The sequence below is a fragment of the Mobula birostris genome, chromosome X, assembly GCF_030028105.1.
Source record: "Mobula birostris isolate sMobBir1 chromosome X, sMobBir1.hap1, whole genome shotgun sequence".
Classification (NCBI taxonomy): Eukaryota; Metazoa; Chordata; class Chondrichthyes; order Myliobatiformes; family Myliobatidae; genus Mobula; species Mobula birostris.
The window spans coordinates 54814552-54841351 of NC_092402.1; the positions used below are offsets into that span (position 1 = coordinate 54814552).

The following is a 26800-nucleotide window of genomic DNA, read 5'->3' on the forward strand; positions in this document are numbered from 1 at the left end:
CTATTGAGGGAGTGCAGCGTAGGTTTACAAGGTTAATTCCCGGGATGGCGGGACTGTTATATGTCGAAAGATTGGAGCGACTGGGCTTGTATACTCTGGAATTTAGAAGGCTGAGAGGGGATCTTATTGAAACATATAAGATTATTAAGGGATTGGACACGCTGCAGGCAGGAAGCATGTTCCTGCTGATGGGTGAGTCCAGAACCAGAGGCCACAGTTTAAGAATAAGGGGTAGGCCATTTAGAACGGAGTTGAGGAAAAACTTTTTCACCCAGAGAGTGGTGGATATGTGGAATGCTCTGCCCCGGAAGGCTGTGGAGGCCAAGTCTCTGGATGCTTTCAAAAAAGAGATGGATAGAGCTCTTAAAGATAGCGGAATCAAAGGTTATGGGGATAAGGCAGGAACTGGGTACTGATAGTGGATAATCAGCCATGATCACAGTGAATGATGGTGCTGGCTCGAAGGGCTGAATGGCCTACTCCTGCACCTATTGTCTATTGTCTATTGATTTCTGCTGTATGACCATAACTACAACAATGCCTTTGCAGTCTTTATTTCACCAGGCATTTCTTTGTGAGATCTTTGATCTCATTGCAACCTCACGCACATGACTGAGCTGTCCTCAGTTGAACTCGAGTCACATTTTGCTCTGGACCACTCCAGGCTACTGCTATTGATCCATGTCATACTTCACAGTTTGTTGCTCGTGTAGGGAGGGCACCCAGACCCAAGTAGAGGAAAATTCTACCATTCCTTCAGCCAACCAGTGCAGGTGGAGGATGCTCGGAGATTTGACTGAATTGTAGGCTTCCCAAATGAGCATGGATTCACAGATGCACTTGTGTGGTACTCCTTTTTACCGAGTAATCCCTGCAACCTTCTTTCCAACAGTGCCTGGTTGGTTAGACTCCTTGCATTTAAGATATCAGTTGTACAAATGTTGAACTAACAACCTGTCCAGATTCCTCTGAGGCCTTGACTGTAGTCTCACTGAAAGGGTTCAGACAGAACATTGCTCTGAATAGGTGAAAGTTCACGATCCAGGGGTTTTTAACGTGTTGGGAAAAAAATCCAAAAAAAAGGACATGCTGGAAATCTGATAATCAGAAAATGCTGGAAACACAGGTCCAGGAGAAACAGGCTCTTTGGCTCAGCTTATCCATGCCAACCAAGGTGTCTGCTTGAGCAAGTTCCATTTGCCCATATCCCTCTGAACCTTTTCTATCAATGTACCTGCCTAAAAATCTTTAAACATTATATTTGTACTGACCTTCCCCCACTTCCTCTGGCAGATCGATCCATATACACACCATCCTCTCTGTGGAAAAACTTGCCCCTCATATCCCCTTACTGCTCTCACCTTAAACCCTGTATCCCCTACTTCTGGACTCCTCATCCTGGGAAAAAGACTTACCTGCCCCTCATGATTTTATTAACTTCTATAACGGATGTTCCTTTTGAACAGAGATGGGAAGGAATTTCTTTAGTAGAAAGTGGTGAATCTGTGGAATTCATTGCCACCGATGACTGTGGAAGCCACTTCATTGAGTGCATTTAAATTGGAGGTTGATAGGTCTTTGATTTGTAAGTGCGTCAAAGGCTAAGGGCAGAAGGCAGGAGAATGGGGTTGAGAGGGAAAATAAATCAGCCATGATCGAAGAGCAGAGCAGACTTGATGGGCTGAATGGCCTAATTCTGCTCTTATGTTTTATGATCTTATGGGATTAGCTGGGACTTCTTTACCTGGAGCAAAGGAGGCTCAGAGGTTCCTTTTTAGAAGCTTTTAATATCATGTGGAGCTTAGATAAGGTGGATGGTCACAGACTTTTTCCCAAAGTAGAGGAGTCTAAACCCAGAGGAGATTTACAGAGAAAGGGGAAAGATTTAAGGGGAACTTGAGGGGAAAGTTTTTAATACAGAGGGTTTTGGGTGTATAGAACGAGCTGCTAGAAGAAGTGGTAGAGGCAGGTATAATTACAATAATGACAACATTTACAACATTTTAAAGACATTTGGACAGATAGCTGGATAGCAGAGGTTTAGAGGGTCAAACACAGGTAAATGGGCATAGCACAAGACAGCACCTTGGCATGGACAAATTGTGCTGAGGGCCTGTTTCTGTGCTGTGTGTAAAAAAAAAAAAAAAAAAAAAAAAAAAAAAAAAAATTCTTGACTATTATCTTTATTGATATGAAAAAGAATGCTCGAAATTCAGCTCTGTGGTGTCTAACTGACTGTTCTTTCTTTTTGTTTTTAGACTCGGTTTAGCTTTCGGAAGCTCTGGGCCTTTACAGGACCCGGATTTCTTATGAGCATTGCTTATCTGGACCCAGGAAACATTGAATCTGACCTTCAGTCTGGCGCCGTGGCAGGGTTTAAGGTACATTTCATAACCCCTTTTTTTGGGACATTTCCCAACTGTGTTAATACATTTCTGTTGCTTTGTACAAAACTAAGATTGTCCAGTCTTAAAATTGTACCCTGAACGTTGAATCATTTGATGACTAATGTTTTGGACTTGTCTGTTATGCAAATCTTAGTCATAGTCATTCTTTTCTTATGTTTGATGCTAGAGAACTCTCCGAGTTGCCAGATCAGGTTTTGGAGTACAGGTCCACAATCTCTTATTCGAAATCCTTGGGGCCAGTTGCATTTCGGAATTCAGAATTTTTCGAAGTTCAGAAAATTGATAATTATATTGATAATTAACCTGTCTCAGTGCGGTGGACTTTAGGACCCGGGGGAGCTCCGAATCTACGCACATCCTCCCGTATACTTTAAATCATCTCTAGATTACTTATAATACCTAATACAATGTAAGTAGTTGTTATACTGTATTGTTTAGGGAATAATGACAAAAAAATACTGTACATACTCAAACAACGAGTGCTGGAGAGAGAGCTTCTGGGTTTTCCCGATCCGCGCTCTTTTACAAATACTATTACAGTTTATTTATAGAGTAATATGCTGATAAATGAAATAGTGGGATAATTATAGACCATAAATACACTAGTACATTTTATTTCCAACAAAAACATTCAATAGAACATAAAAATATACAGCTTCAAACAAACTGAATCAAACACATGGTAAATGACTTATTGGAATAAATGTAGAACGTAAATACTCTGGGACATGTACAGGTTCAAACAGCTAAATACATACAGGTACCTCTAGTTAAGTTGCATTGCGTCTGGCAAACAAAGCTAAATACTTTACAGGTACCTGATGGGCCAGGAACAGGATTCTCAAATTATGAAGCAGCACTATGACAGATGGCATTTTTAAAGACTTCTTCAAGTGTTAGCTGTCTCATTAACACAGGTTTATGTCTAAGCAATTTCTCTTTAACTGAGTAAACTGCCATAATCGCTTGCTCACTGATAAATGCACGTTATTCAAGGCCAACGATTAACTGATCACATACTTTCACCGTATCGTCATCAGCTGTTGTTAATGTTTTTCTAGGAACATAGAGCCAGTACAAAGCCGTTTCATCAGCATTGTAAGTTTGTTCAGGGCTAAGATTTTCATCAGATATTATCTTGGCAAATTCGTCAATGTAGTTTTCAGCTGCTTCATGATCAGCAGAAGCTTTTTCACCACAGATTTTCAGATATTTTACACCATGACACTTCTTAAATTTCTGCAGCCAGCCCTCTGAATATTTTCTGCGTTATTGATAATGATAGATGCTTTCTTCTCTTTTTCTCATTGTTACCCATAGGGGTATCTGCAGCTCTTTTTGACATTTTCACAGTGAAATTAAACACAAAGTCAACAGCGAACAGCAAACGCACGTGTAACCAGTACGAGCGCTGAGCCACAACTGACGTCTGGCCGCCTCTGCTAGTGCTGCCACGTCACACCTGAGTGACATCAGCTGTTGGCGCGCCAAACAAGCTTTGTTATGACACACTCCACACTCCACGAAAAGAAACTTCAGTTTTCGGATTTCAGAATTTCGGATAAGGGATTGTGAGCTGTATTATGAAATAGCTGAACCTGTCTGTCACCACTTGTTTGAGGGTGAAGCAGTGACTGTAGATTTTGTCACTGTAGCAGACTGTAACTTAGTCTGATGTTTTCTTTCTGCAGTTGTTATGGATCCTGCTGACAGCTACCATCATAGGCCTGCTGCTGCAGCGGCTAGCTGCACGTTTAGGAGTGGTAACGGGTATGCACCTTGCCGAAGTCTGCCACAGACAGTATCCAAGGGTATGTATTCTACTGTTGAGATTCAACTCAAGACACGATTCACAATAGGTGTCTGTATAATATGAGAATTTGAAGCAACAGAAGACTACCTAACAAACTTCTGCCTTTCAATGCATCAAATCACAATCTCCTCATCAGAATCAGAACCAGGTTTAATATCACTAGCGTATGTCATGAAATTCGTTAACTTTGTGGCAGCAGTACAATGAAATACATGATAAATATAGAGAAAAAGATTGAGTTACATTAAATGTTTATGTTGATTAAATAGTTAAGTTAAAATAAGTAGCGCAAAGAAATAAGAAATTTAAAAAAGTAGTGAGGTAGTGTTCACAGGTTCAATGTCCATTTGGGAATCGTATGGCAGAGGGGAAGAAGCTGGTCTTGAATCGCTGAGTGTGTGCCTTCGGACTTCTGTAGCTCCTTCCTGACAGTAACAGTGAGAAGAGGGCATGTCCTGGGTGATGTCTGCCCTTAATAATATATGCCACCTTCCTAAGGCACCACTCCTCGAAGATGTCTTGGATAGTCTCTTCATTGTATTCCTCTGTGGCTGGTTTAATCTTTCTTAGCTACTTGGTATTGTGTAAGTGTAGAGATCTGCCATGAGACTCAGTGGAAATAATTTTGTTAATGTTACCAATTTCACACAACATGCTAAATCTTAAGGTATTGTATACACAGATAAATCCTGGTCCAAGCTTATCTGCATTTATAGGTGCAGAAAGTTGATGAAGGCAATGTGGTAGGTGGAGTTCATGTAGTCTTCAGTAAGGCTTTTTATAAGTTCCCACGTGGTAGGCTGGTCCAGAAGGTTAAAGCACATGGGATCCAAGGAGTGTTTACAAATTAGATCCAAAATAGGCCAGGTGATAGGAGAGATAGTGGAAGTGTGTTTTTCTGACTGGTAGTCTGTAACCAGTGGTGTATTTCAGGTTGGTGCTGGGACCTTTACTATTTATGAGATATATAAATGTTCTAGGTGAGACTGAAGGTGGTCTGATTAGTAAGTTTGCAGATGACTCAAAAATTGGTGGAGTCTTAGATAATGAAGGTTGTCTAATGATATAGCAGGGCATAGATCAGTAAGGAAGCTGGATGGACAGGCAGTAGGAGAAATTTAATCCAGGTAAGTGTGAAAATTTTGGAAAGGATAGATAAGGTAGAAGCAGGAAAGTTGTTTCCTTTGGTAGGTGAGATGAGAACTAGGGGACATTGCCTCAAGATTCAGGGGAGAAGATTTAGGACGGAGATGAGGAGAAACTGTTTTTCCCAAAGAGTGGTGAATCTGTGGAGTTCTCTGCCCAGGGAAGCAGTTGAGGCTTCCTCACTAAATATATTTTAGAAACAGTTAGATAGGTTTTTACATAGTAAGGGAATTAAGGGTTATGGGGAAAAGGCAGGTAGATGGAGCTGAGTTTACGGACAGATCAGCCATGATCTTATTGAATGGCGGGGCAGGCTCGATAGGCCGGATGGCCTACTCCTATTTCTTATGTTCTTATGAAGTGATGAACTTTGGGAAGTACAATTCTAGTAGGATATATAGTGCAAATGGCAAGATCCTTTGGAGCTTGATGTATAGAGACCTTGGGGTACATGTCCATAGCTCACTTAACCTTGTGACACTGATAGATAAGGTATTGAAGGTGGTTTGGTATGCATGTCTTTACAGGTCAAGGCAATGAGTGTAAGAGTTGTGGACGCCACGTTGCAGCTGTACAAAATATTGGGTTAGATTGCACTTGCAATATTGTGTGTAGTTTTGGTCATCTCACTAAAGAAATGATGCAGAAAGAGTGCAGGAGAGATTTACCAGGATGTTCTCTGGATAATTCTCACCTGTGGTTTCCTCTTCCTAAAGTGAATAATCAGCTCCTTGGTCTTGCTGACATTGAGTAAGAGGTTATTGTTATGGCACCACTCAGCCAGATTTTCAGTCTCCTTCCTATATGCTGATTTGTCACCAGCTTTGATTTAGCCTAAGACAATGGTGTTGTCAGCAACTTGAATATGGCATTGGAGCTGTGCTTAGTGAAAAGCAAGTAGAGCAGGGGGCTGAGCACAGGTCCTTGTGGTGCACCTGTGCTGATGGAGATTGTGGAGGTGGTGTTGCCAATCTGAACTGACTGGGGTCTGCAAGTGAGGAAATCCAGGATCCAATTGCATAAGAAGGTAATGAGGCCAATGTCTAGAAGCTTATTTATTAGGTTTAAGGAGATGAGAGTATTGAATGCTGAGCTGTAGTCGATAAAGAGCATCCTGAAGTATGCATCTTTGCTGTCCAGATGTTCGTGAGTTGAGTGGAGACCTAATGAGATGTTATCTACCACAGACCTGTTGTTCTGGTAGGCAAACTGAAGTGGATCCAAGTCGTTTCTCAGGCAGGAGTTGATACGTTTCATCACCAACCTCTCAAAACACTTAATCACTGTGGATGTAAGTGCTACTGGGCAATAGTCATTGAAGCAGGTCACCATGGTCTTCTTAGGCACCGGTATAATTGAAGCCTGCTTGAAGCAGGTGGGTACCTCAGACTGCCAAAATGAGATATTAAAGATCTCAGTGAACACTCCAGTCAGTTGATCAGCATAGGTTTTAGTACTTGACCTGGTACCTCATCTGGTCTGGATGCTTTCTGTGGGTTCACTCTCCTGAAGGATGCTCGCACGTTGGCCTCGGGGACTGAAATCACAGGATCATCAGGGGGCTGTGAAAGTTCATGATGGTTTCTCCAAGTTTTGACAGTGAAAGCAAACATAAAAGGCATTGAGTTCATCTGGAAGCAAAGCCTTATTGTTGCCTATGTCGCTTGATTTTGCTTTATAAGAGGTGATAGTATTCAGGCCCTGCCACAACTGTCGACCATCCTTTGTTGATTCAAGTATAGTCCGGAATTGCCACTTCGCCCATGAAATAGCTTTCTGGAGATTGTACCTGGAGCTCTTCTAATTTTCTTGGTCACCAGACCCTGCTGGACATTAAGGTCTACCCCATCAGCAAGTTGTTTATCGGCAGAGAAAGTGAAGGAGTTGGACTTGGCGGGGATTCTACTGCTACCTATGACGGGCACCGGAGGAGTTGTGCGCAAAGGCGGTGTACAGCCTAACAGCGAGTGATCGTTTTTATTCTTGCCTTATCTTGCACTTCTAATGTCAAAGGAAGCCATCTGTATTCTCTGTCACTCATGCACATTAACTCCCTTTGATATTGCCATTAACCTACACTAAGGGCATTTACATGAGTTAATCAACCTACCAGGTCACCTTTGGGATGAGGGAGGGAAAGAAAGCACTTGGAGGAAACCTGCATGCACTCAGTTTATGTGTGCAAACTCCCCATAGACAGCACCGGAGGTCAAGATTAAACCCGGGTCACTGGAGATATGAGGCAACAGCACTACTTTCTGTGCCAGTGTGTATCTCCCTTGTTAATCACGTAGATAAAACCAAGTGCACTACCCTCAATCATCCTTCTTGATATCTCTGTTTTTAAAAAAAATCAATTATCTCAACAAGTCCGCAACGTGTGCGCAGCTCTCCAGTGAAATGATATCGTATCCATTAAATAGGGGCCATGGACAATTCTGATTTGATCAAGACGGACGTGAAAGCACAGAGGAATATCTGGAGAAATTTCTGCAACGCTCGTTCGCTGCTGTCATTACTGCGCGGTCGGGAATCTTCTGGAGGGAAGGCCTCAAAATCCCCAGCTTTGCCTGTTGTTGGCGACTGAGGCTGAGGTCGAATCATTCAAACAGAGATGGCGCTCAGTACTCTGTGTCGGAGAGCTGATTCTGAGGCTCGAAGTTTTCAGATGACTCCGAGACGGACTGTGGTCGGGTATGGCAGGGAGAGTTTTTCTTTCTTCCTTCCATCTGCGTGAGATGTGGGACATTTGAGAGACTTTGAACTGTTACTGTGCTCATGGACGACTTCTTCAAGTTATGGTATTGTTGCACTGTTGTAACTATATGTTATAATTATGTGGTTTTGTCAGTTTTTTCAGTCTTGGTCTGTCCTGTGTTTTGTGATATCACACCGGAGGAAATAATTTATCATTTCTTAATGCATGCATTACTAAATAACAATAAAAGAGGACTGTGTGTCTTCATAATCTAAATCTAAGTCCATGCTGCCTGTTTTTAAGTAGCCTATTCTTGATTTGTGCTACACTTCAAATTTCTTTCCAATAATTTTCCATTACTGGTGCACTGTTACTCGGTCTATCAGAACCTGCGACTTCCTTCCTTCGATTCAGAGTCTCAGATGTGTTTTATGTGGACCTGGCAGTTTATTCACTGTTAAAGATGCTAGCCCCAGTACTGTGTTTATCACCTCCAAACCTTTGCAGTTATCTTAATGTTAGTGTTTGCATTCTGCCTCTTGTCTGCTTAAATGATTGAGAAGTATTCAATGAGAACTATTGTTTGTTTTTTTTTCTTGTGGTGGGGGTTTGGGCTTTGATGTTCTTGTTGCTGTTTGTGCGATTCGTTTGTTGTTTATTACGTGGGGTGGGTTTGGAGCTTGAGGGGTTTGATGGTCTTGTTGCCATTTGCGCGATTTGGTTGTTATTTTTTGTGTGAGGAGGATTTGGGGTTTGGTGTTCTTGTTGCTGTCTGCATGATTTGTTTTCTGCGCATGTGGGGGCTAATGTTCTTGTTGCTGTTTGTGCTTTGTTTTTGCGCATGGGGGAGTTGATGTTTTTCTTTTAACGGCTGCCATGGTTTTCTTTGTTTCGTGGCTGTCTGGAGAAGACTAATCTCAGAGTTGTATACTGCGTACCTACTGTGATAATAGATGTAACTTGAACTTATATACGTGTGTCTTTGCTCTCCACATTCAGATAGTCACTTTACTCATCTTTCCTTAGTAATTCACTTCTGATTCATGCATTTATAAAATATATTGGCAATTTCCTAAATTCACCTGCCAAAGTATTCTCTTGCATCTCCTTTGTCATCCAAATTTCATTTAAAATTTTACTTTTGCTGCCTCTTTAATCCAGAAGCTTTCTGTAACATTAAGGTCTCTGCATTTGTTGTAACGCTTTTCTTTTTGCCTTGTGCTAGCTGGAAGGTCACCAGCTTGGACATAACAGGGCCAGGTACCCCCGCCACCCTGTTAGTCTGTAATACTCTGTATGTTCCTTGAATGCCTTCTACCAGTCCAAGTATGTATTGCTCTTGAGAAGGTGAGGCGTAACCATCAAATCCTGCTTATTTTGGTGAAGAAGCTCCCATGGTGGTGTTGGGAAGGGAATTGCAGGATTTAAAACTGGTGACAATGAAGGACCAGTGAAGTATTTTCAGGTCAGGATGATGTGTGACTTGAAAGGGGGAGTAGTTCTACTCCTCTACCCTTGTCTTTCTTGTTAAAGGTTGCAGATTTGGGAGGTGATGTTGTTCAGTCTGGGTAAGAAACTGCAGTACATTTTGTCGATGGTACAGCCCGCAGCCACAGCAGTGGTGGATGGGGAGCCAGTCAGGGGTCTGCTTTCTTCTGGGTGGTTGGAGCTGTGCTCCTCCAGCCCCGTGGGGAACACTTGATTGCACTCCCATCTTAGTGCCATACAGCACATGACCAGGTGCTTCAACCCAACTGGTCCATGCCGACTGTGTTGCCCAGAGAGCTGGTTCTATCTGCCTGCGTTTGACACATAGCCATCTAAACGTCTCCTATCAGTGTACTTACCCAGATGGTTTTTAAACGTTGCTAATGTGCCCATCTCAACCGCTATTTCTGGCATTCATTCCAAATACGCACCTGTGTGAAGAAGCTGCCCCCAATGTCCCTTTTTTAAATCTCTCACCTCTGATCTTCAGCAGTCAGATTCAGATTTATAATCACTCTTAGATGACATGAAATTTGATGTTTTTTGGTAGTAGTACAGTGCAATGACTTAAAATTATGATAATAATATAAATAAATAGTGCAAAAAGAAAGGAATAATGAAATAGTGTCCATGTGATCATGGACCATTCATAAATCTGATGGCAGAGGCCTGATGTGGCGGTAAGCAAATTGCAGCCAGTCCAGGTCCTTGTTCAGCTAGGAGTTAATTCTCACCACGATCAATGTCTCAAAGCACTTGATCACAGTAGATGTGAGTGTTACTGGCCGACAGTCATTGAGTCAGCTCTCCCTGCTCTTCTTGAGCACTGGTGTGATTCGTGTACGTTTGAAGAAGATGAGATCCTCTAATTGTGGCAGTGAGAGACTGAAGATGTCCTTAAACACTCCTGCCAGTTGGTCGGCATAGGTTTTCAGTACCCTGTCAGTACACCGTTGGGGCCTGGTACCTTGCAAAGGTTCGCCCTCTTGAAGGATGTTCTGATGTCAGCCTCCAAGACAGAGATCACAAAATTCGCCACATGCTATGGAGATTTGTACATGTGTAGTATTATTCTCCCTTTTAAAGTGTGCATAAAAGGCATTGAGCATCACTGCCATTTATGCTGTTAGAGTTTGACATGCAAACCCTCCAGCTTGAATCTCCCAGTTTCCTTAATTTAGCTCCATGGTTCTAACTTGGAAAGCCATGCACCAAGCTTCCTGCTGATGTTACTTTTGGATTTCTTTCAAACTTGTGGGACGAGTAGAAAATCTCCTTTACTTCCCATTGTTTTCACTTGTACCCTGTGCTTCTTACTCTCCTGGTTAAGAAACACTTGCCCCTTCTAGTCTCTCATTTCTTCCAGTCCTGCAGCACAAAGGTATCTGTGCTCATCCAATTCTACCATCTTGGGCAGTCCCAGTTTTAAACATATCAGCATTGGTAGCCACACTTTTAACTGCTCAAGTACTAATTTTGAATTCCCTCACAAAACCACTTCATCTCCTACTGTGAACACACATTAAAGCTGACCATTTTGACCAAATGTTTCTACATCCTCATAATCTCCAACTGTGGCTTGTGGTCCAAATTAGTATATTTTGTTTAAACTTAAGTGAAAGCCCCTGATGTTTCTTTTATGTTAGCAGTACTATACAAGTAGCTGTTATTGGTGATTTCATCGTATTTGTATTGTGAATGTTCCAGATCCCTCGGATTTTGCTCTGGCTGATGGTGGAACTGGCAATCATCGGTTCGGACATGCAGGAAGTGATTGGATCGGCCATCGCTCTGAACCTGCTGTCTGTCGGAAGGTAGAGTGCAATCCCTAATGGTTACCCTGTTATTGCAAGCTATGTCAACTGGAACAGGGATCTTAACCCCTGTATTTGTATATGACCCACCCATGGTTTAGTACAGTTAGGAATACTGTAGTTCAGACTGGATATTCACAACTGACTTCTCAGGAGTCTTTGTGAAGACAGTAGGTCGTCTCTAGGCCCCAGGTTCTAGTAATACTGCAATGTCTTTAAGGGGCCTATGGGAAACAATACCTGGAAGGCCTAGCTGACAGAGTAAGGTCATCCCAGTTCTAGAGCAATTAGCAAGCTCATTTGGCAGCCACAGGATTTTTCTAATGTTAGGACTGTAGAATGCTGATAAGACACTATGAAGAGATGTTAAGATGCTGTTATTCTGTATCCAGTCCTTGTTTTCTTTGTCCTGGGAGGGTTTGAGGATACTTCATGTCTGACCTATGCTGTAGGTTTGGAGCATTTGATGAGACAGTAGAAAAAAGGAGCTTTACACCATTGCAGATGTTCTGCGAGCTTCTGATGATGGGGCAGAGTAACAAAAGCTTTGTGATGGGTCTGATCTGTCCTGACCCCTGTCCTGGGAGCATTTGATAGATTGTCCTGTACCTCCTGAGAGCATTAAGTAAATCTGTCCTGTACGTCCTGGGAACATTTGATGGGCGTGTCCTATATCTCACTGGGGAATGTTTGCTGTTAATGCATCCCTATCCTTGGTGAGCACCAGAAAGGCTTCTTGTATTTTTTGAGATTTTGGAAAATATTAAGTGTCAGATTCATTGTATCATTGCGTATATTTTAGTATTCTCTAAATGTGCAATACTCCGATCTGTGTCAGAAATGATGTGATACTGATACGGAAATTACAGGCATTGGTGCTGATCGGGGAATGGACTGCCATTCAATCATATAGTGCTAAAGTGTTGTCTTTAGTTGTCGCACTTTCTGACTCAAGAAAATCTTGGGATCACGGCTGACAGGCATGTAATTTAGGGCAATTCTGAGGGAGTGCTGTACTGTTAAAAGAACAACTGCACAGCAAATTGAGGTCTATTCTGCACACAAATATGAAGCTTTGGTATTGAAAAATGCTGACAGTTTTAGTAGTGTCCCAGGCCAATGTTCTGACCTCGGTGAACCCATCAAAGAGAATTTGATCTGTTCATTTGGTGTTTCTAGGAGCATTCTATGCGCAAATTGGCTGCTCTGTTATAGGAGCAACTGTACTGCACTGATTATAAAGTTCTTTGAGAGATTTTGAGGGGCATTATAAGGCGCTATATCATTGCAAATTTGCTTTCAAGCACTAATGGCTGTACTGCATATGTTTGTTTCTAGTTTTAAAAGTTGCAACAACAGCTCTATTTTTCTGTAACCTATAAAATGTCATCAGATATTTTATGCTGTGGTTGATATTGCATCAGTTCTGACCAACATTATACGCCATTTGCATTCCTGACAGGTTGTGTGCTCGGGATCAAGAGGTACATACTAGTGTGTAGATCCTGGAGATAAATGACAAACAAATTATTTTTAATGAAATAAAATTGTGGAAGCTGGCTATTTGCTCCATTGACTCGGGCTGTATGCATATTTTTCTCTCCATGTAAACCTCGATGTAATGGCATTCTCCTGTTCATTTCATAATAGTCTTATAAAAATGGATTTAAAGACAGAAAATGCTGGAAACACTCAGCAGCTCAGGCAGCATCTGTGGAGAGGGAAGCAGGCTTAACATGTTGGGTTGGAGACCCTTCATTGGGGCATTATATGTTTTCATTTCAAGTTTCTTATGCCTGCAGTTGTAAAGTACCAAAAGTGAATGTTGTGAACAAGATTTGGGTAATTACAAAAAAAATAATGCACAATAGAGGTCCAGTTGAAAGACGTGTGTCACTTTGTTTAAACATGTTCAATATTACGTTGTGCAAGATAGAGCATAGAGCAGTACAGCACAGTTCAGGGCCTTCAGTCCATGATGTTGTGACGACCTTTTAACCTACTCCACAATCAATCTAACCTTTCCCTCCCACATAGCCCTCCACTTTTCTTCCATCCATGTGCCTATCTCAAATGTCCCAAATCAATGCCTCAACCACATTCCATGCACCCACCACTCACTTTGTTTTTAAAAAAAAAAACCAAACTACCTCTGATATCCCCCTATACTTTTCTCCAGTCACCTCAAAATTATACCCTCTCATATTAGCCATTTCTGCCCTGGAAAAAAGGTGCTGGCTGCCCACTCTATGAATGCCTGTTATCAACTTGTACACCTCTATCAAGTGTCCTCTCATCTCCCTTTTGCTCCAGAGAGAAAAGCCCTAGCTCTCTCAATGTATCCTCATAAGACATGCCCTCTAATGCAGGCAGCATCCTGGTAAATCTCCTCTGCACCCTCTCTAAAGCTTCCACATCCTTCCCATTATGTGGTGACCAGAACTGAACACAATATTCCAACTGTGAACCAATCGGAGTTTAAAGATCTGTAACATTACCTCATGACTCTTAAACTCATTTGCCCAATTAATCAAGGCCAACTCACCATATGCCTTCTTAACCACCCTGTCAACTTGTGTGGCAACTTTGAGAGATCCATGAACATGGACTCCAAGATCCCTCTGTTCCTTCTCATTGCTAAAAAGCAAATAGAGTCTACTATAACTGTAGGTGGAGACTGTTATTTGTTGTTGTTCAACAGCTGACTCAGGTATTCTCCTGATGCTGCTGTGCTGTTTTTGTTACCCTGCACACATTATATTAATGATATGTAATAATTTTTACTGTTAAGTACTGTACATATGTGTGATGAGCAAGTGTAAGACAAAGATTACTTACAGGTAGCACATAAATTGAGAGTCGGAAATGATGGCGATCCCAAGCTATCTCATTATACATTCCAAAACCCAAAAAAATCCAAAATCTAAAACATTTCCAGCCCCAAGCATTTTGGATAAGGGGCATTCATCCTGTATTATCTTTCTTGAACAATGGGATAACATTTGCCATTTTCCTATCTGCTGTGTCAAGTGAGGATGTAAAGATCATTGCCAAAGGTGCAGCAATTTCTTCCCTTCCTTCATGTAGTAACCTGGGATGTATCCTGTCCTACCTTGGGGACTCTTCTATGTCAATGTTTTTCAAAAGTTCCGATGCATCCTCTTTCTTAACATCGATATGTTCCAGCATATTAGCCTGTTCTATGCAGTCCTCACAAATGTCAAGGCCCCTCTCACTGGTAGAGACTGAAACAAAGAATTCATTAAGGACTTTCCTTGCCTTCTCCAACTCCTCTTCTATCCCTGATCTCTAGATATCCCCCTGTTCTTCATGTACACGTAGAATACCGTGGGGTTTTCCTTAATCCTTCTTGCTAAGGCCTTTTCATGTCCCACTGCAGCTCTCCTAAGTCCGTTCTTCAGCTCCTTCCTGCTGCCTTGTAACTCTCCAAACCCCTTTCTAATCCTTGCTTCATAAACCTAGATGTTCAACTTGTGAACCATGGTTCTTTCACTCTATCATCTTTTCCCTGCCTCAGTGGTACAAACCTATCCACAACCCCATGGAGACCCCAGGTAATTTAGATTGTTGGTTTGTTTAATTTTATATTTTATCATATTTTTACAAGTATTATGACCAAATTCTTGTTTAAAAACAATGTACTGTATATTTCACTTCTGTATGTGGTTGACTCTAAATTGTGCTCCAAAATGGTGTGCCAAGCCATCCACAACTTGTCAAAAAAAGTGACTTGTTATGAAGACAGGCAATAAACGCTGCCTTGGTCAATACTGATCATGTTTTGTCAGGATGGAATGAATTTTTAAATTGAGGATTATTAGTTGGGTGACGCCAAGTTTGTGTTTTGATATCTAGTAGATAACAGAAAGGGGGAAAAGCTCAGGGAAATGAGTAGCCCCACTTATGTTCTGGAAGGAACGAAATTGCTCACAGTAATGAGGGATAATTAAAGATTAAATGGAAGTGCTGTACCCAGCCTGAATGCAAATTTATTGGAGGAATTTTGTGTGAAATGCTGTGACATATCCTGCCACAGGAAAAGGGATATTCTGTAAAAGTATCTTAACAATGTTGTTCACTGTAATTTTTCTTTTCTTGAATAAATGTGTTCTCCTTTTTGTGTGTTTAGGATTCCCCTGTGGGGCGGAGTATTAATTACTATTGTAGACACGTTTGTGTTCCTGTTTTTGGACAAATATGGTAAGTTGACAGACAAAATGAAAGACAGCAACTTGTAGAGTACAGGGTGGAGGGTCTAACTGTAAGCTCTGCTTGAGAATGATCAACCACCATTTAATGAAGGAGTGAATGATAGAACATGAGGTGGAGTTGGGCAAAAGTGTCGACGTGTTTAGCTGGACGTGCTGTGGCAAACTGAGCAGAAGCTGTTCAGGAAACGAATGATTAAGCATGGGTGGGTTGGGAAGGAGGAGGCTGTTGGAAAGAGATTGACTGAGACGGAGTAAGGTGGTGGTTCGGAGTCAGTTGATACAGCATGGAACGAGAGGGGGTGGTTGGGGTCTGATTGAGTATGGGATAGGGTTGGGGATGGGTGTAGGGGATTTTCAGGGATTGACAGGATGAGCGGGTTCTTGGGAAGTAACTTGCTGAACTTTATGCTTTGGTGAATGATTGACAGTGGGTCCTAGTTCTTGACTGAATCTGCTGGGGAGTGACTGAGGGGTAATATTTTACAAATAGACTAATAGGAAACATAAGCATAACTAGTGTGTCTAGTAGACTGGAAATACATGCTTATCCATTAGTTTGAAATTATGATGTTGATATGCATGTTGGTATTATGAACATTTTGTGCTATAGGTTTGAATGAGTCCTTTTCCCTGCCTTGGTTAAGAAATCATTGCTTGTTGAGTTTCAGGACTTATCCAGTTCCCTCAATGGGAGATAACAGGATCTACTGAGCTCCACTGTGCAACTAAACCAAGTGTGGTATTGGAAGGAACCAGGAATCGAGCCTCCATTTCATCAGATAGTTAGTGGCACTTTGCACAATGGTGATCTTAATAAGGAATTAAGATTTAAATTCAAGGCAACTGACTTTTAAGGTTAATGAATGGGACTCTGTCTGTCTTAGTAAGTGGCCACTGAGTATACATTACTTTGATTCTGAAAGGATGTTTATTAAGCCAGTTAAACAAAGGTGAAGGAGCCAACAGCAATGGTTATACCTAGTTGAAGCTTTATGCAGGTTGTTACTCCAACTCTTGAATCTGTGTTGTGGCAATTGAGAGACCCACTGAGCCAAGCCCTTGAGAAAGAGTTGTGGGATTCTTGTTCACTGTTTGTTGGATGGTGTCACTAGCGTAACATCCAAACTTCAGAGGACATGGATGAAGCTTCAGCTCTGGACATTGATAAAGTATTTTAATGTGTTTAGTGTAGCTGACGGACTAATCTGTTTCATGGGTCCTTTCCTCCAGTTGGATTAATCAATGGCATATGGTGGTGAGCATTTTCCCCACCCTTTTCCCTCTCTTCATCCCAAAGCAGAAGGAAAATCTCAGTAGTTTAAAGTTATCAGTTTAAAGAACACTGTCCTACAGGGCTATGCCGACAGTGCAGGGGGCATCTTCGATTACTCCGCAGTGAGACCAAGGAAGTGGCAGATAAGACACAAGTCTAATCCGTTAGCATTGAAGAGTATTAGGTGGGCAACTCAGGTGCCTCACTGTCATGATTGAACATTTGTTGACCAATAACCCTGGAATGTGGCACTTGGACATTTAAAGTAGCAAATGTCTAGCTGCACTTGAACTCCTTTGCTTAGGTTCAGCCACCCTGATGGTACATATGTTATGACACCTGCTGGAAAGCATTGCACATAGTGCATGCTAATGTATCCATGGCTGCTTAGTGGAGAGGCAGGAAACTCTTACTGGATCTCCATGTCTCCAGCTTTTGGAGCTACCACTTGATGGGCTGTGGAGTGTTTTGTGTAGCCCTGGTCAAGATAGTGGTTAAGGACCATTGGTCCCCGCTGAGTGAAGCCGAACTCAACAGTGAAACAAGACGTCAGCACAGTGCTGAAGAAATCCAGAGTACTTCAGTGTGAACACTGCAGTAAGCAAGCAGATCATTTTGGAACTGGTTGGCTGCCAGTGCAATCCAGCCCTCTGTCTTTGTGCTTTCCTCTGTATGGAAAATGCAATGAGGAAGTCAGGCCTGTATTCTGATAGGCATAGTGGGGTAATTAAAAGCCTGCTGTTCGTTAAAGGGAATGGACTCTTTATGCAAATTAATTTGAAGGAGCGTCATTACCATGAAAGGGCACTTTCCCTTTAAGTTCCTGTTTTGGACTGAAGATAGCCTTCCCGTTAAACATCAAGTTTAAGTAGCAGAATTAATGGGTGCACGTCCCAATGTAGAAGAATGCAGTTGGGATTAACATAATGTCCGTGCTAAAGAAAACACAGAACATATTATATTTCTTTTGCATCCTCTGCGGAATAGACAGAAAAAAAGCTTTGGCCTTTTTCTTAGCATGCTTTTGGAGCGCAAAAATGCTGCCTTTATTTCATGTTTCATTTTGGAAGGTATCTTGCCATGACAAATGATTTGCAAAATCCTTGCACATTGCGCAAAGCTGACGTAGGTGCTTTTGGGGACCTGCTATCCTGTTCATAATTGCATGTTTCCAAGGCAGTGTGAACCAAGAGGTGACAGGTGGCGCAGCACCTGTTACAATATGAAATATTCTGCTACAAGTCTGTGTAAGAGATTAGTGAGTGCCATTTTTGGGACCAGCTGTTAAGTAACATTTATATATTATCCTTCCTTGACTGACCACAGTGTGGATCAGTAATAATATCTCCCCTTTGCTGACAACACCTTGAAGGTGCATGCATAGCTCACTGCTGTGCTTGCTCTACCCTCATGACTGTGTGGCGAGGCACAGCTCAAACACAATCTATAAATTCACCGATGACACAGCTGTTGGCAGAATCTCAGATGACAAGAAGGGGGTGTACAGGAGTGAGATGGATCAGATTGTTGAGTGGTGTTGCAACAACAACCTCACTCTCAATGTCAGTAAGACCAAGGAATTGATTGTTGACTTCAGGAAGGGAAAGTCGGGACAACACAGGCCAGTGGTCAATGAGGGGCCAGCAGTGGAAGGGGTGAGCAGCTTCAAGTTCTTGGGCGTCAGCATCTCAGAGATCTATCCTGGGCCCAACATTGATGCAATCATGAAGAGGACATGCCAGCAGCTCTACGACATTAGGAGTTTGAGGAGATTTAGTATGTCGTCAAATTTCTTTAAATGTACAGAGGAGAGCATTCTGACTGGTTGCATCACCACCTGGTGTGGAGGCTCCAATGCCGAGGATCACATAAGGCTGCAGAGGGCCGTAGACTCAATCAGTTCCTTCATGGGCATGTTCCCTACCATCGAGAACATCTTAAAGAGGTGGTGTCACAAGAAGGCAGCATACGTCACTATCCAAAGTATTCCCTCTTGTTACTACCATCGGGGAGGAGGTACAGGAGCCTGAAGACCCACACTCAGTAATTCAGGAACAACTTCTTCCCCCTCCATCAAATTTCTGACCAGTCCATGAACACAACCTCATTATTCCTTTGATTTGGGCATTATTTATTGTGTAGTTTATAGTAATTTTAAACCCTTGCACTGTACTGCTGTCACAAAGTAACAAAATATCACATCATAAGTCAGTGATAATAAACCTGAGTGTGATTCCAATACCTTATCTCTGAAACCTTGTAGCATAGCCATGGTACACAGAGTATTTTCTGTTGTTTCCTTTGCAACCATGGCGTTTGGATTCATTTGAATCTTTTATTAATCCTCCTACAGATTCTTTGAATGGTGATGCGGGAAGAGAAGTAGGATCAAAACCTGACATCGCATAGCATTTCTCAACTAGAACTACACCCATCTTAAGAACCCACATACACCCTTGCACGTTAGTGAGTGCAGGTAGCAAATCTAATGAAGGAATTCTGGGCACTTGACCATTCTCATTGGAGGAGAGGAAGAGTAAATGTTTGTTAGATTGAGAGCTAATGATGTATATCAGCTATATGGGCAAGAGATTTATATCCTGGGTTTGCATTCAGATAGAAGTTACTATCAGATTGGCTCGGTAGCATAGTGGTTAGCACAGCGCTTTACCGTACTGGTGAACTGGGTTCAATTCCTGCCACTGTCTGTAAGGAGTTTGTATGTTCTCCCCGTGACCACGTGGGTTTCCTCCAGGTGCTCCGGTTTCCTCCCACACTCCAAAGACATAATAGTTGGTAGGTGAATTGGTCATTGTAAATTGTCCAGTGATTAGACTAGGATTAAAATGGAGGATTGCTCGGCAGGGTGGCTGGAAGGGCCTATTCCATGCTGTATGTAAATATTTTTAAAAAGGCAACGTCTGTTCAAGTTCACAAAAATGCGCTGCTGAGAATGTGCAGTTGATCTCCTTTCAGTTAAGAAGCGAAATTACTTAAATGGAGATCGCTGTGCAAAGTGTGATATCTGCAGGAAGACCTGAGGATGTCTGAGCATTAAAGATTCTAACTAGTACCATTCACATGTTAGGAATGCTGTTGCAAGAGGCTGTCTGTGCCAGGTTTTGCTGGTTATGTGAATGACAGTGGCATTTGACCTTCCCTACTGGCAAGACATCTAAAGAACTATTACTAATCCAGCTTGCTTATTAATCAGGTGGAGTATCCACAGATCCAAAAGCAATAGCGCTGGAGTAATCTTGTTTACAATTTTAAGGGTTTAGGCTTTAGAATCAAAATAGCAATTTTAATATTTCTAGCAAGCATCAAATTTGTTGTTGGGAAGATGGATAGTCAGTACTGAGGAGAACTGCGGTCACATTAGAAAACTATCAGATTAGGATGTGGATCTCTACCTCCCTCTGCAATTGGAACTTTGACTTCCTCATTGGCAGACCTCAGTCAGTAAGGATTAATAACATCTCCTCCTCAGTGACCACCAACACTAGTGTACCTCAAGGCTGCATGCGTAGCCCACAGTCTGCTCACTATACAACTGTGTGGCTGAACTCAGCTCCAATACCATATATAAATTCGCCAACGACATCAGTGTTGTTGGGTGAATCGCGGGTTGTGATGAGCCAGCCTACTGGAGCAAAGTAGACTCCAGCTGGAGTAGTCATTGCTGTTGCTGGCAGAGGGCTTGCAAGACATATAGGCTCTCATTTCCTTCTCTAGCTGCCCATGAGTGATCCCTGAACCCAAAGGTCAGATGGTGACAGACAGATTGAACAGGCCATCCAAGTCAGTAATGGCAACTCTCCTTGCTTTGACTGTGGTGAAAATGGTGCCCCTGAAACTTTGTGTCTCTAGTGTAGGCCTGTCCACAGTGAATGGTTGCACATTCAGCTTCCAGAGAATATGCGCTATATTGCTTCATCTGATTCTCCAAGGTGCCTCTACCCATTGGCCATATTTTTGCTGCTGATGCCCTCATATACAGTGAGGCTAGCTCCTGGTTGTCATTATAGCTGTTGCTTCTTGCCATGAGGTGTTGGTATGGGTTTGCAGGCAACTTGTAACCCAGAAAAAGGATATGCAAGAAAATATTTGGAACTTTAGCAGAATTCTCAAAAGTTCATGAAAGATTTTAGTATAGTGGACAGAGAGTCCTTCTATTAGTAGGGCGTTGTAAAACTTGATTATCTTACATTTGATGACCTCCTCTCTCCTAAGAAATCAGTGAATTCAGGACAAATTTGTTTACCCTATCAAGTGGCGAGAGTGTGGACTGTCTGCCAAAGAGGGTAGTTGAGAGAAATAGAACCAATGCATCTCAAGGGAGGTTGGGTAAGTATATGCGGGAATAGAGGATAGAGTTAAATGAGCATGGATAGGAGAAAGCTTGTTTGTTCATTAACACTGGTACAGACCTCTTCTGTACTATGTGAAAACACACTGAAAAGAGTTGCTGAGCAACTTCAGTGAAGGTGCACCTTCAAATAAAGCAATGTATCTTCATTGCAGAAATGGATAAGTAGTGTGCTGCACTGAAAGTTAGATTCTGCCAATTAAGCACACGACAGCCTAGCATTAGGTTGATTTGGGACCAAGCTAACCAAGCCAACTGAACAATTATTTCACATTGGAGAAAGGAATACAGGAATACCTGAAATTTAGGCTAGGGTCTTATTTTGGCAATGCTTCTATTTTTAATCTGATTTTGCTTGTCTCTATTGCTCATTTTGACCTGAAAGATTACACTTGTTAAATTCATCGTGCTAGGAATTGGAATGTACTGAGATACAGTGAGTTATCTCATAAGGTCTTGAATTCTCTGGCAAGTCCAGAGTGGAGCAGTTTCCCTAGCTCCAGAAGACCAGAACATGCTAATGCTTACATTGCAACTATTGCACAGTTCTCTACCGGTCAGCACCATCTGGCCCAATGTCTCTACATTGTTCTTTAAAATTGATCAAAGTGTAATGAGGTATTAGAAGGTTGTAACCTCCAGGTAATGTGCAAGTCACTCCATTTCAAAATAATGTGTTGCCTGTGAAGTCCTTTATAAATGTTACTAACAGAGACCTTCTGCTTCAGGTTTAAGGAAACTGGAAGCCTTCTTTGGATTTCTCATTACAGTTATGGCTGTCACATTTGGATATGAGGTAAGAGTGGGTGAATTTGAAGTATTGGAAGCTTATTGATTTGCATTTACTCCCTGTGTAATTTAAAAAAAAAACAAATGCCCACTTTCCTCTTTGAACTCCCCTCCCCCATCTTAAATGCCCTCTAGTAGTAAATATTTCAACCCTGGGAAAAGATACCAGCTACCCACCCTGTCTATGCTTCTCATACTTTTATAAATCTCCATCAGGTCTCCCCTTAGCCTCCACTGCTCCAGAGAAAACAACACAAGTTAATTTCCTGACTCTTGAACTCAGTGCCTCAACTAATAAAGGCAAGCGTGCTGTACCCCTTCCTTACTACCCTAGCTACTTGCATTGCCACTTCTAGGGAGCAGCAGACTTGGAGCCTAAGATCCCTCCGTACATCAGCACTGTTAAGGATCCTACCATTATGAATGTACTTTCCCTTTACATTTCCTCTCCCAAAATGCAACACTTCACACTTGTCCGGTTTAAATTCCATCTGCCATTTCCCTGCTCATTTTACCAACTGATCAATATTGTCTTGTAGCTGAAGATTATTTTCCTCAGTATTCTCAACTTAGATGCAAAGTTTACTTTTCCCCTGGCTTGGGTGTATAGAACGAGCCGTTAGCTTTTCAGGGTAGAGATGAGGGGACGTTTCTTCACCAAAGGGTGGTGAGTCTTTGGAGGTCACTATCCAAGAGGACTGCGAAGACTCGATCACGGAGCGTACGCTCGGTGGCCACTTTATTAGGTACACCTGGACAGATGCTTATTAAGGCTACACGCACCACGTACAGTTGTGGACCCCCCGTTTAATAAAGGATACACTGGTATTGGAGTCAATCCAAAAGGCATTCAGTTGGCAAATCTGTCATAGTTTTTGAAAAGGTTTGGTTGATTCCCAGCCAAGAGATTTGTTCGGGACTGGAAGAATATGGGGATAGAAAATGGGTGAAATACAGAGAGTTCCAAATTTCCCTCCCCAGAATTCAGCCACCAGAGGAACTATGATAAATGGAGAACACCTTTCAATGATCTTATGACCGTCAAGGCGCTCACTCTCTTATCTTTATACTCATGAACACACAGACTTTGTCCATAAGAAATTAAAACAAGAACAGATCATTCTGCTCCGTCAGTTATCAAGATCGGAGCTGATCTTTAACCTTAGCACCATTTTAATACACGAATCCCGTGCCTCTGGATTCTCTTGATTGAATTACTCATTTTGTAATACACTCTGTGGTCACTTTATTAGATGCGTCCCGTGTATATGTTCATGATCTGCTGCTGTAGCTTATCTATTTCAAGGTTCTACATGTTGTGCGTTCATAGATGCTCTTCTGCACTCCACCGTTGTAACGTGTGGTTATTGAGTTACTGTCACTTTCCCGTCAGCTGAACTAGTCTGGCCATTCTCCTCTCACCTCTCACATTAATGAGGTGTTTTTGTGCACAGAACTCTTGCTCACAGGATGTTTCTTGTTTTTTGTAGCATTCTCTATAAACTCTAGAGACTGTTGTATGTGAAAGTCCCAGGAGATCAGCAGCTTCTGAGATACTCAAACTACCCGTCTGACACCCAACAATTGTTCCACAGTCAAAGTCACTTGGATCACTTTTCTTCCCCATTCTGATGTTTGGTGTTAACAACAATTGAACCTCTTGACCATGTCTGCATGCTTTTATACACTGAGTTGCTGCCACATGATTGGCTGATTAGATATTTGCATTAACGAGCAGGTGTGCCTAATAAAGTGGCCACTGATTGTGTATCACCTTATCGCAGTCATTGCATATCCATTAAGTGAAAATAATCTGGTGCAATGCAGAAGTCTAGAACATTGACCAATATGGAAGTTAGAAGTCATGATCAAAGCCATGATCTTTATATAGTGTCTAACCATGTGGCTTCTCAGAACTGGTCAGGCTGTGTTTGAAAGGGTGTACTATCAAGCAGTGCATCTATTACAGTACAGAAGTTGTTTGGTACCTAACCATTTGACTGTTTTGACTGTCCACAGTATGTAACTGTAAAGCCTGACCAGGGACAATTGCTAAAGGGGATGTTTATTCCCTACTGCCAAGGCTGTGGAACCCGCCAGTTGGAACAGGCAGTTGGAATCATTGGAGCTGTAATCATGCCACACAATATCTACCTACACTCTGCCTTAGTCAAAGTGAGTATTGTGTGTGTTCACTGGCCTCAAACTGTTCAGTGGTTTATTTCACATTTTAGGCTGTCTGAAGCAGAGTTGCAAGTTCCTGACCAGCATTTCTTACGTTACTAATTTGTCAGCAGTGCTGGGGAAAGTGTGGTCTGGCATGTATTTCTTTTTGGCCTGGCCTATCTTGGTACTATTCAGTACATTCACCCTCATGAGGTCATATGTTGAGATAATAAAGTGACAAAAATGCTTCAGCTGACACAGCAAAGGGCTGTTTACATGATTTGGTGTACTTGCAGTTTGGATCTTAGTGCCAAAGCAAAATTCATTTGAACTTGCTCATAAATCAGAGGCCTTTGGGTCCATCTTGTTGTGGCCATCCTCTGAGACTAACCTCTGGTGTATTGGAGATTTTTATAATCAAAATAAATTTAAGGTATCTTGATTTGCCTCACAAAAGTTACCAGTGCAAAGTCAAAGGAAATTTATTATCAAAATACTTGTATGTCACCATATACTACCTTGAGATTCATTTTCCTGCAGGCATTCACAGGAAGGTAATACAATAGAATTTATGAAAAACATAAAGACTAACAAACAGCCAATGTGCAAAAGAAGACAAATCGTGCAAATAAAAAATAAATAAATAAAACTGAGAACATGAGTTGTAGAGTCCTTGAAAGTGAGTCTGAAAGAATTGCCAACATGAGAAATGAACCAGCAGTTGCCCTTAATGTCTTTTGGCACCTGCTGGAGGTGCAGACAGGAGAGCGTAAAGTAAGATCCAACCGTTCACCGGTAAAAGCGTCAAACTCAAGTTGATTGTCATATGCACAAGTAATTGTATGTATACACGCACGCACGCACGCCGCGAATGCAGATGCTGGAAGTCTGCAGAGCAGTTTTGAGCCCCATATCTAAAAAAGATATTCTGGCATTGGAGAGGGTCCAAAGGAGGTTCTCAAGAATGATCCCAGGAATGAAAGGCTGGAAACAAAGGAGCTGGTGCATCTCAGCAGGTCAGGCAGCATCTATGGAGCGAAATTAACAGTCAACATTTCGGGTAGACATACAGATAGATTGGGAAAATCATCCCAGAAGAATTGGGATCTCCCAGAGGCCATCCATTTTAATTTCACTTCCCATTCCGACATGTCAGTCCGTGGCCTCCTCTACTATCGCGATGAGGCCACACTCAGGTTGGAGGAACAGTACCTTATATTCTGTCTGGGTAGCCTCCAACCTGATGGCATGAACATCATTCTGGTAATGCCCCCTTCACCAGTCTCTCACCTCATCTCCTTGTCTGCCCATTGCCTCCTTCTGGTGCTCCTGCCCCCTTTTCTTTTTTCCATGGCCTTCTGTCCTCTCCCATCAGTTCTCCATCCCTGTACCTCTTTCCCCAATCAACTTCCCAGCTCTTTACTTCATCCTTCCCCCTCCTGGTTTCACCTATCACCTTGTGTTTCTCTCTTCCCTCCCACCACCTTGTAAACCTACTCCTCACCTTTTTCTCTCCAGTCCTGCTGAAGGGTCTCGGCCCGAAATGTCGACTGTACTTTTTTCCATAGAGGCTGCCTGGCCTGCTGAGTTCCTCCAGCATTTTGTGTGTGTCGTTCGGCTCCTTTATATGTTGCCATACTTCCCTCTGGTCCTTTTTTCCCCTTATCCCACTAGTCCCCATCACCCTAAACATTAATTGTTCATTTCCCTCTATAGATGCTGTATGAACAGCTGAATTCCTCAAGATTCTTGCATGTTGCTAACATATGCATAGGTGCAATGAAAAACATACTTGCAGCAGCGTCACAGACACACAGCATCAGATACACAACATTAACAAGTAAAACACAAGTTAAATATAAATTATGCAATAAAGAACACAATTTGAACAATCTATTTTAGTGCAAAGTGTTGAAAGTGCTCTGAGTGTTGCCATACTGAGGTAGTGATTGAGATTCAAGTCTCAAATGGCTTAAGGGAAGTAGCTGTCCCTGAACCTGGTGGTATGGGACATCAAGCTTCCATATCTCCTGCCCAGCGGGAGCTGCAAGAAGATGGAATGGCCCAGATGGTGAGGATATCTACCTGTCATGGTATCTTGCTCAGCTTATACCTCAGAAGCACACTGAGATTATTTAAAATGTCTTTCATTGTTTGAAATGTATTTCATTCAGTTGCTCTCTGAAATGCTGGAACTAATAATCTCTAGCACTCTCTCTTTCTTTTTCTCTCTCTCCTTCAGTCCAGGGACGTGAATCGAGCCAATAAGAAGGAAGTGAGGGAGGCGAATCGTTACTTCTTCATCGAAGCCTGTCTGGCTTTGTTTGTGTCTTTCCTCATTAATGTCTTTGTGGTCTCGGTGTTTGCAGAAGCTTTTTATAATCAGACCAACGCACAGGTGGTAAGTGTGGGAGTGAGCACAAATCGTAGCTCCAACATACCATTCAGCACAGAAGTAGTGCCTGCCACTTAAGCTGTGCCAATAGTTTCCTCCAGGAGCTGCACTGTCTGATTTCCCCTCTCCCAGTGTCTAACCACAACTTTTAATTTCACAGTAAGGCTATTTCCCTTAACCACCCCATGTATTCTCATTACCCTCCATAC

The 26800-nt window shown here is 42.2% G+C and overlaps 1 protein-coding gene across 3 annotated transcripts in view; it reads left to right on the forward strand.

Annotated features, from left to right (window-relative positions):
* LOC140191370 (natural resistance-associated macrophage protein 2-like) overlaps positions 1-26800 on the forward strand; it is a 118638-nt gene that overhangs the window by 57901 nt on the left and 33937 nt on the right. For all 3 annotated transcript variants that reach the window (XM_072248724.1, XM_072248723.1, XM_072248725.1), the window contains exons 4-10: positions 2259-2381; positions 4100-4219; positions 11261-11367; positions 15518-15588; positions 21970-22037; positions 24050-24205; positions 26439-26597. In XM_072248724.1, the coding sequence (XP_072104825.1) occupies positions 2259-2381; positions 4100-4219; positions 11261-11367; positions 15518-15588; positions 21970-22037; positions 24050-24205; positions 26439-26597 (804 nt within the window). The remainder of the gene's footprint in view (positions 1-2258; positions 2382-4099; positions 4220-11260; positions 11368-15517; positions 15589-21969; positions 22038-24049; positions 24206-26438; positions 26598-26800) is intronic.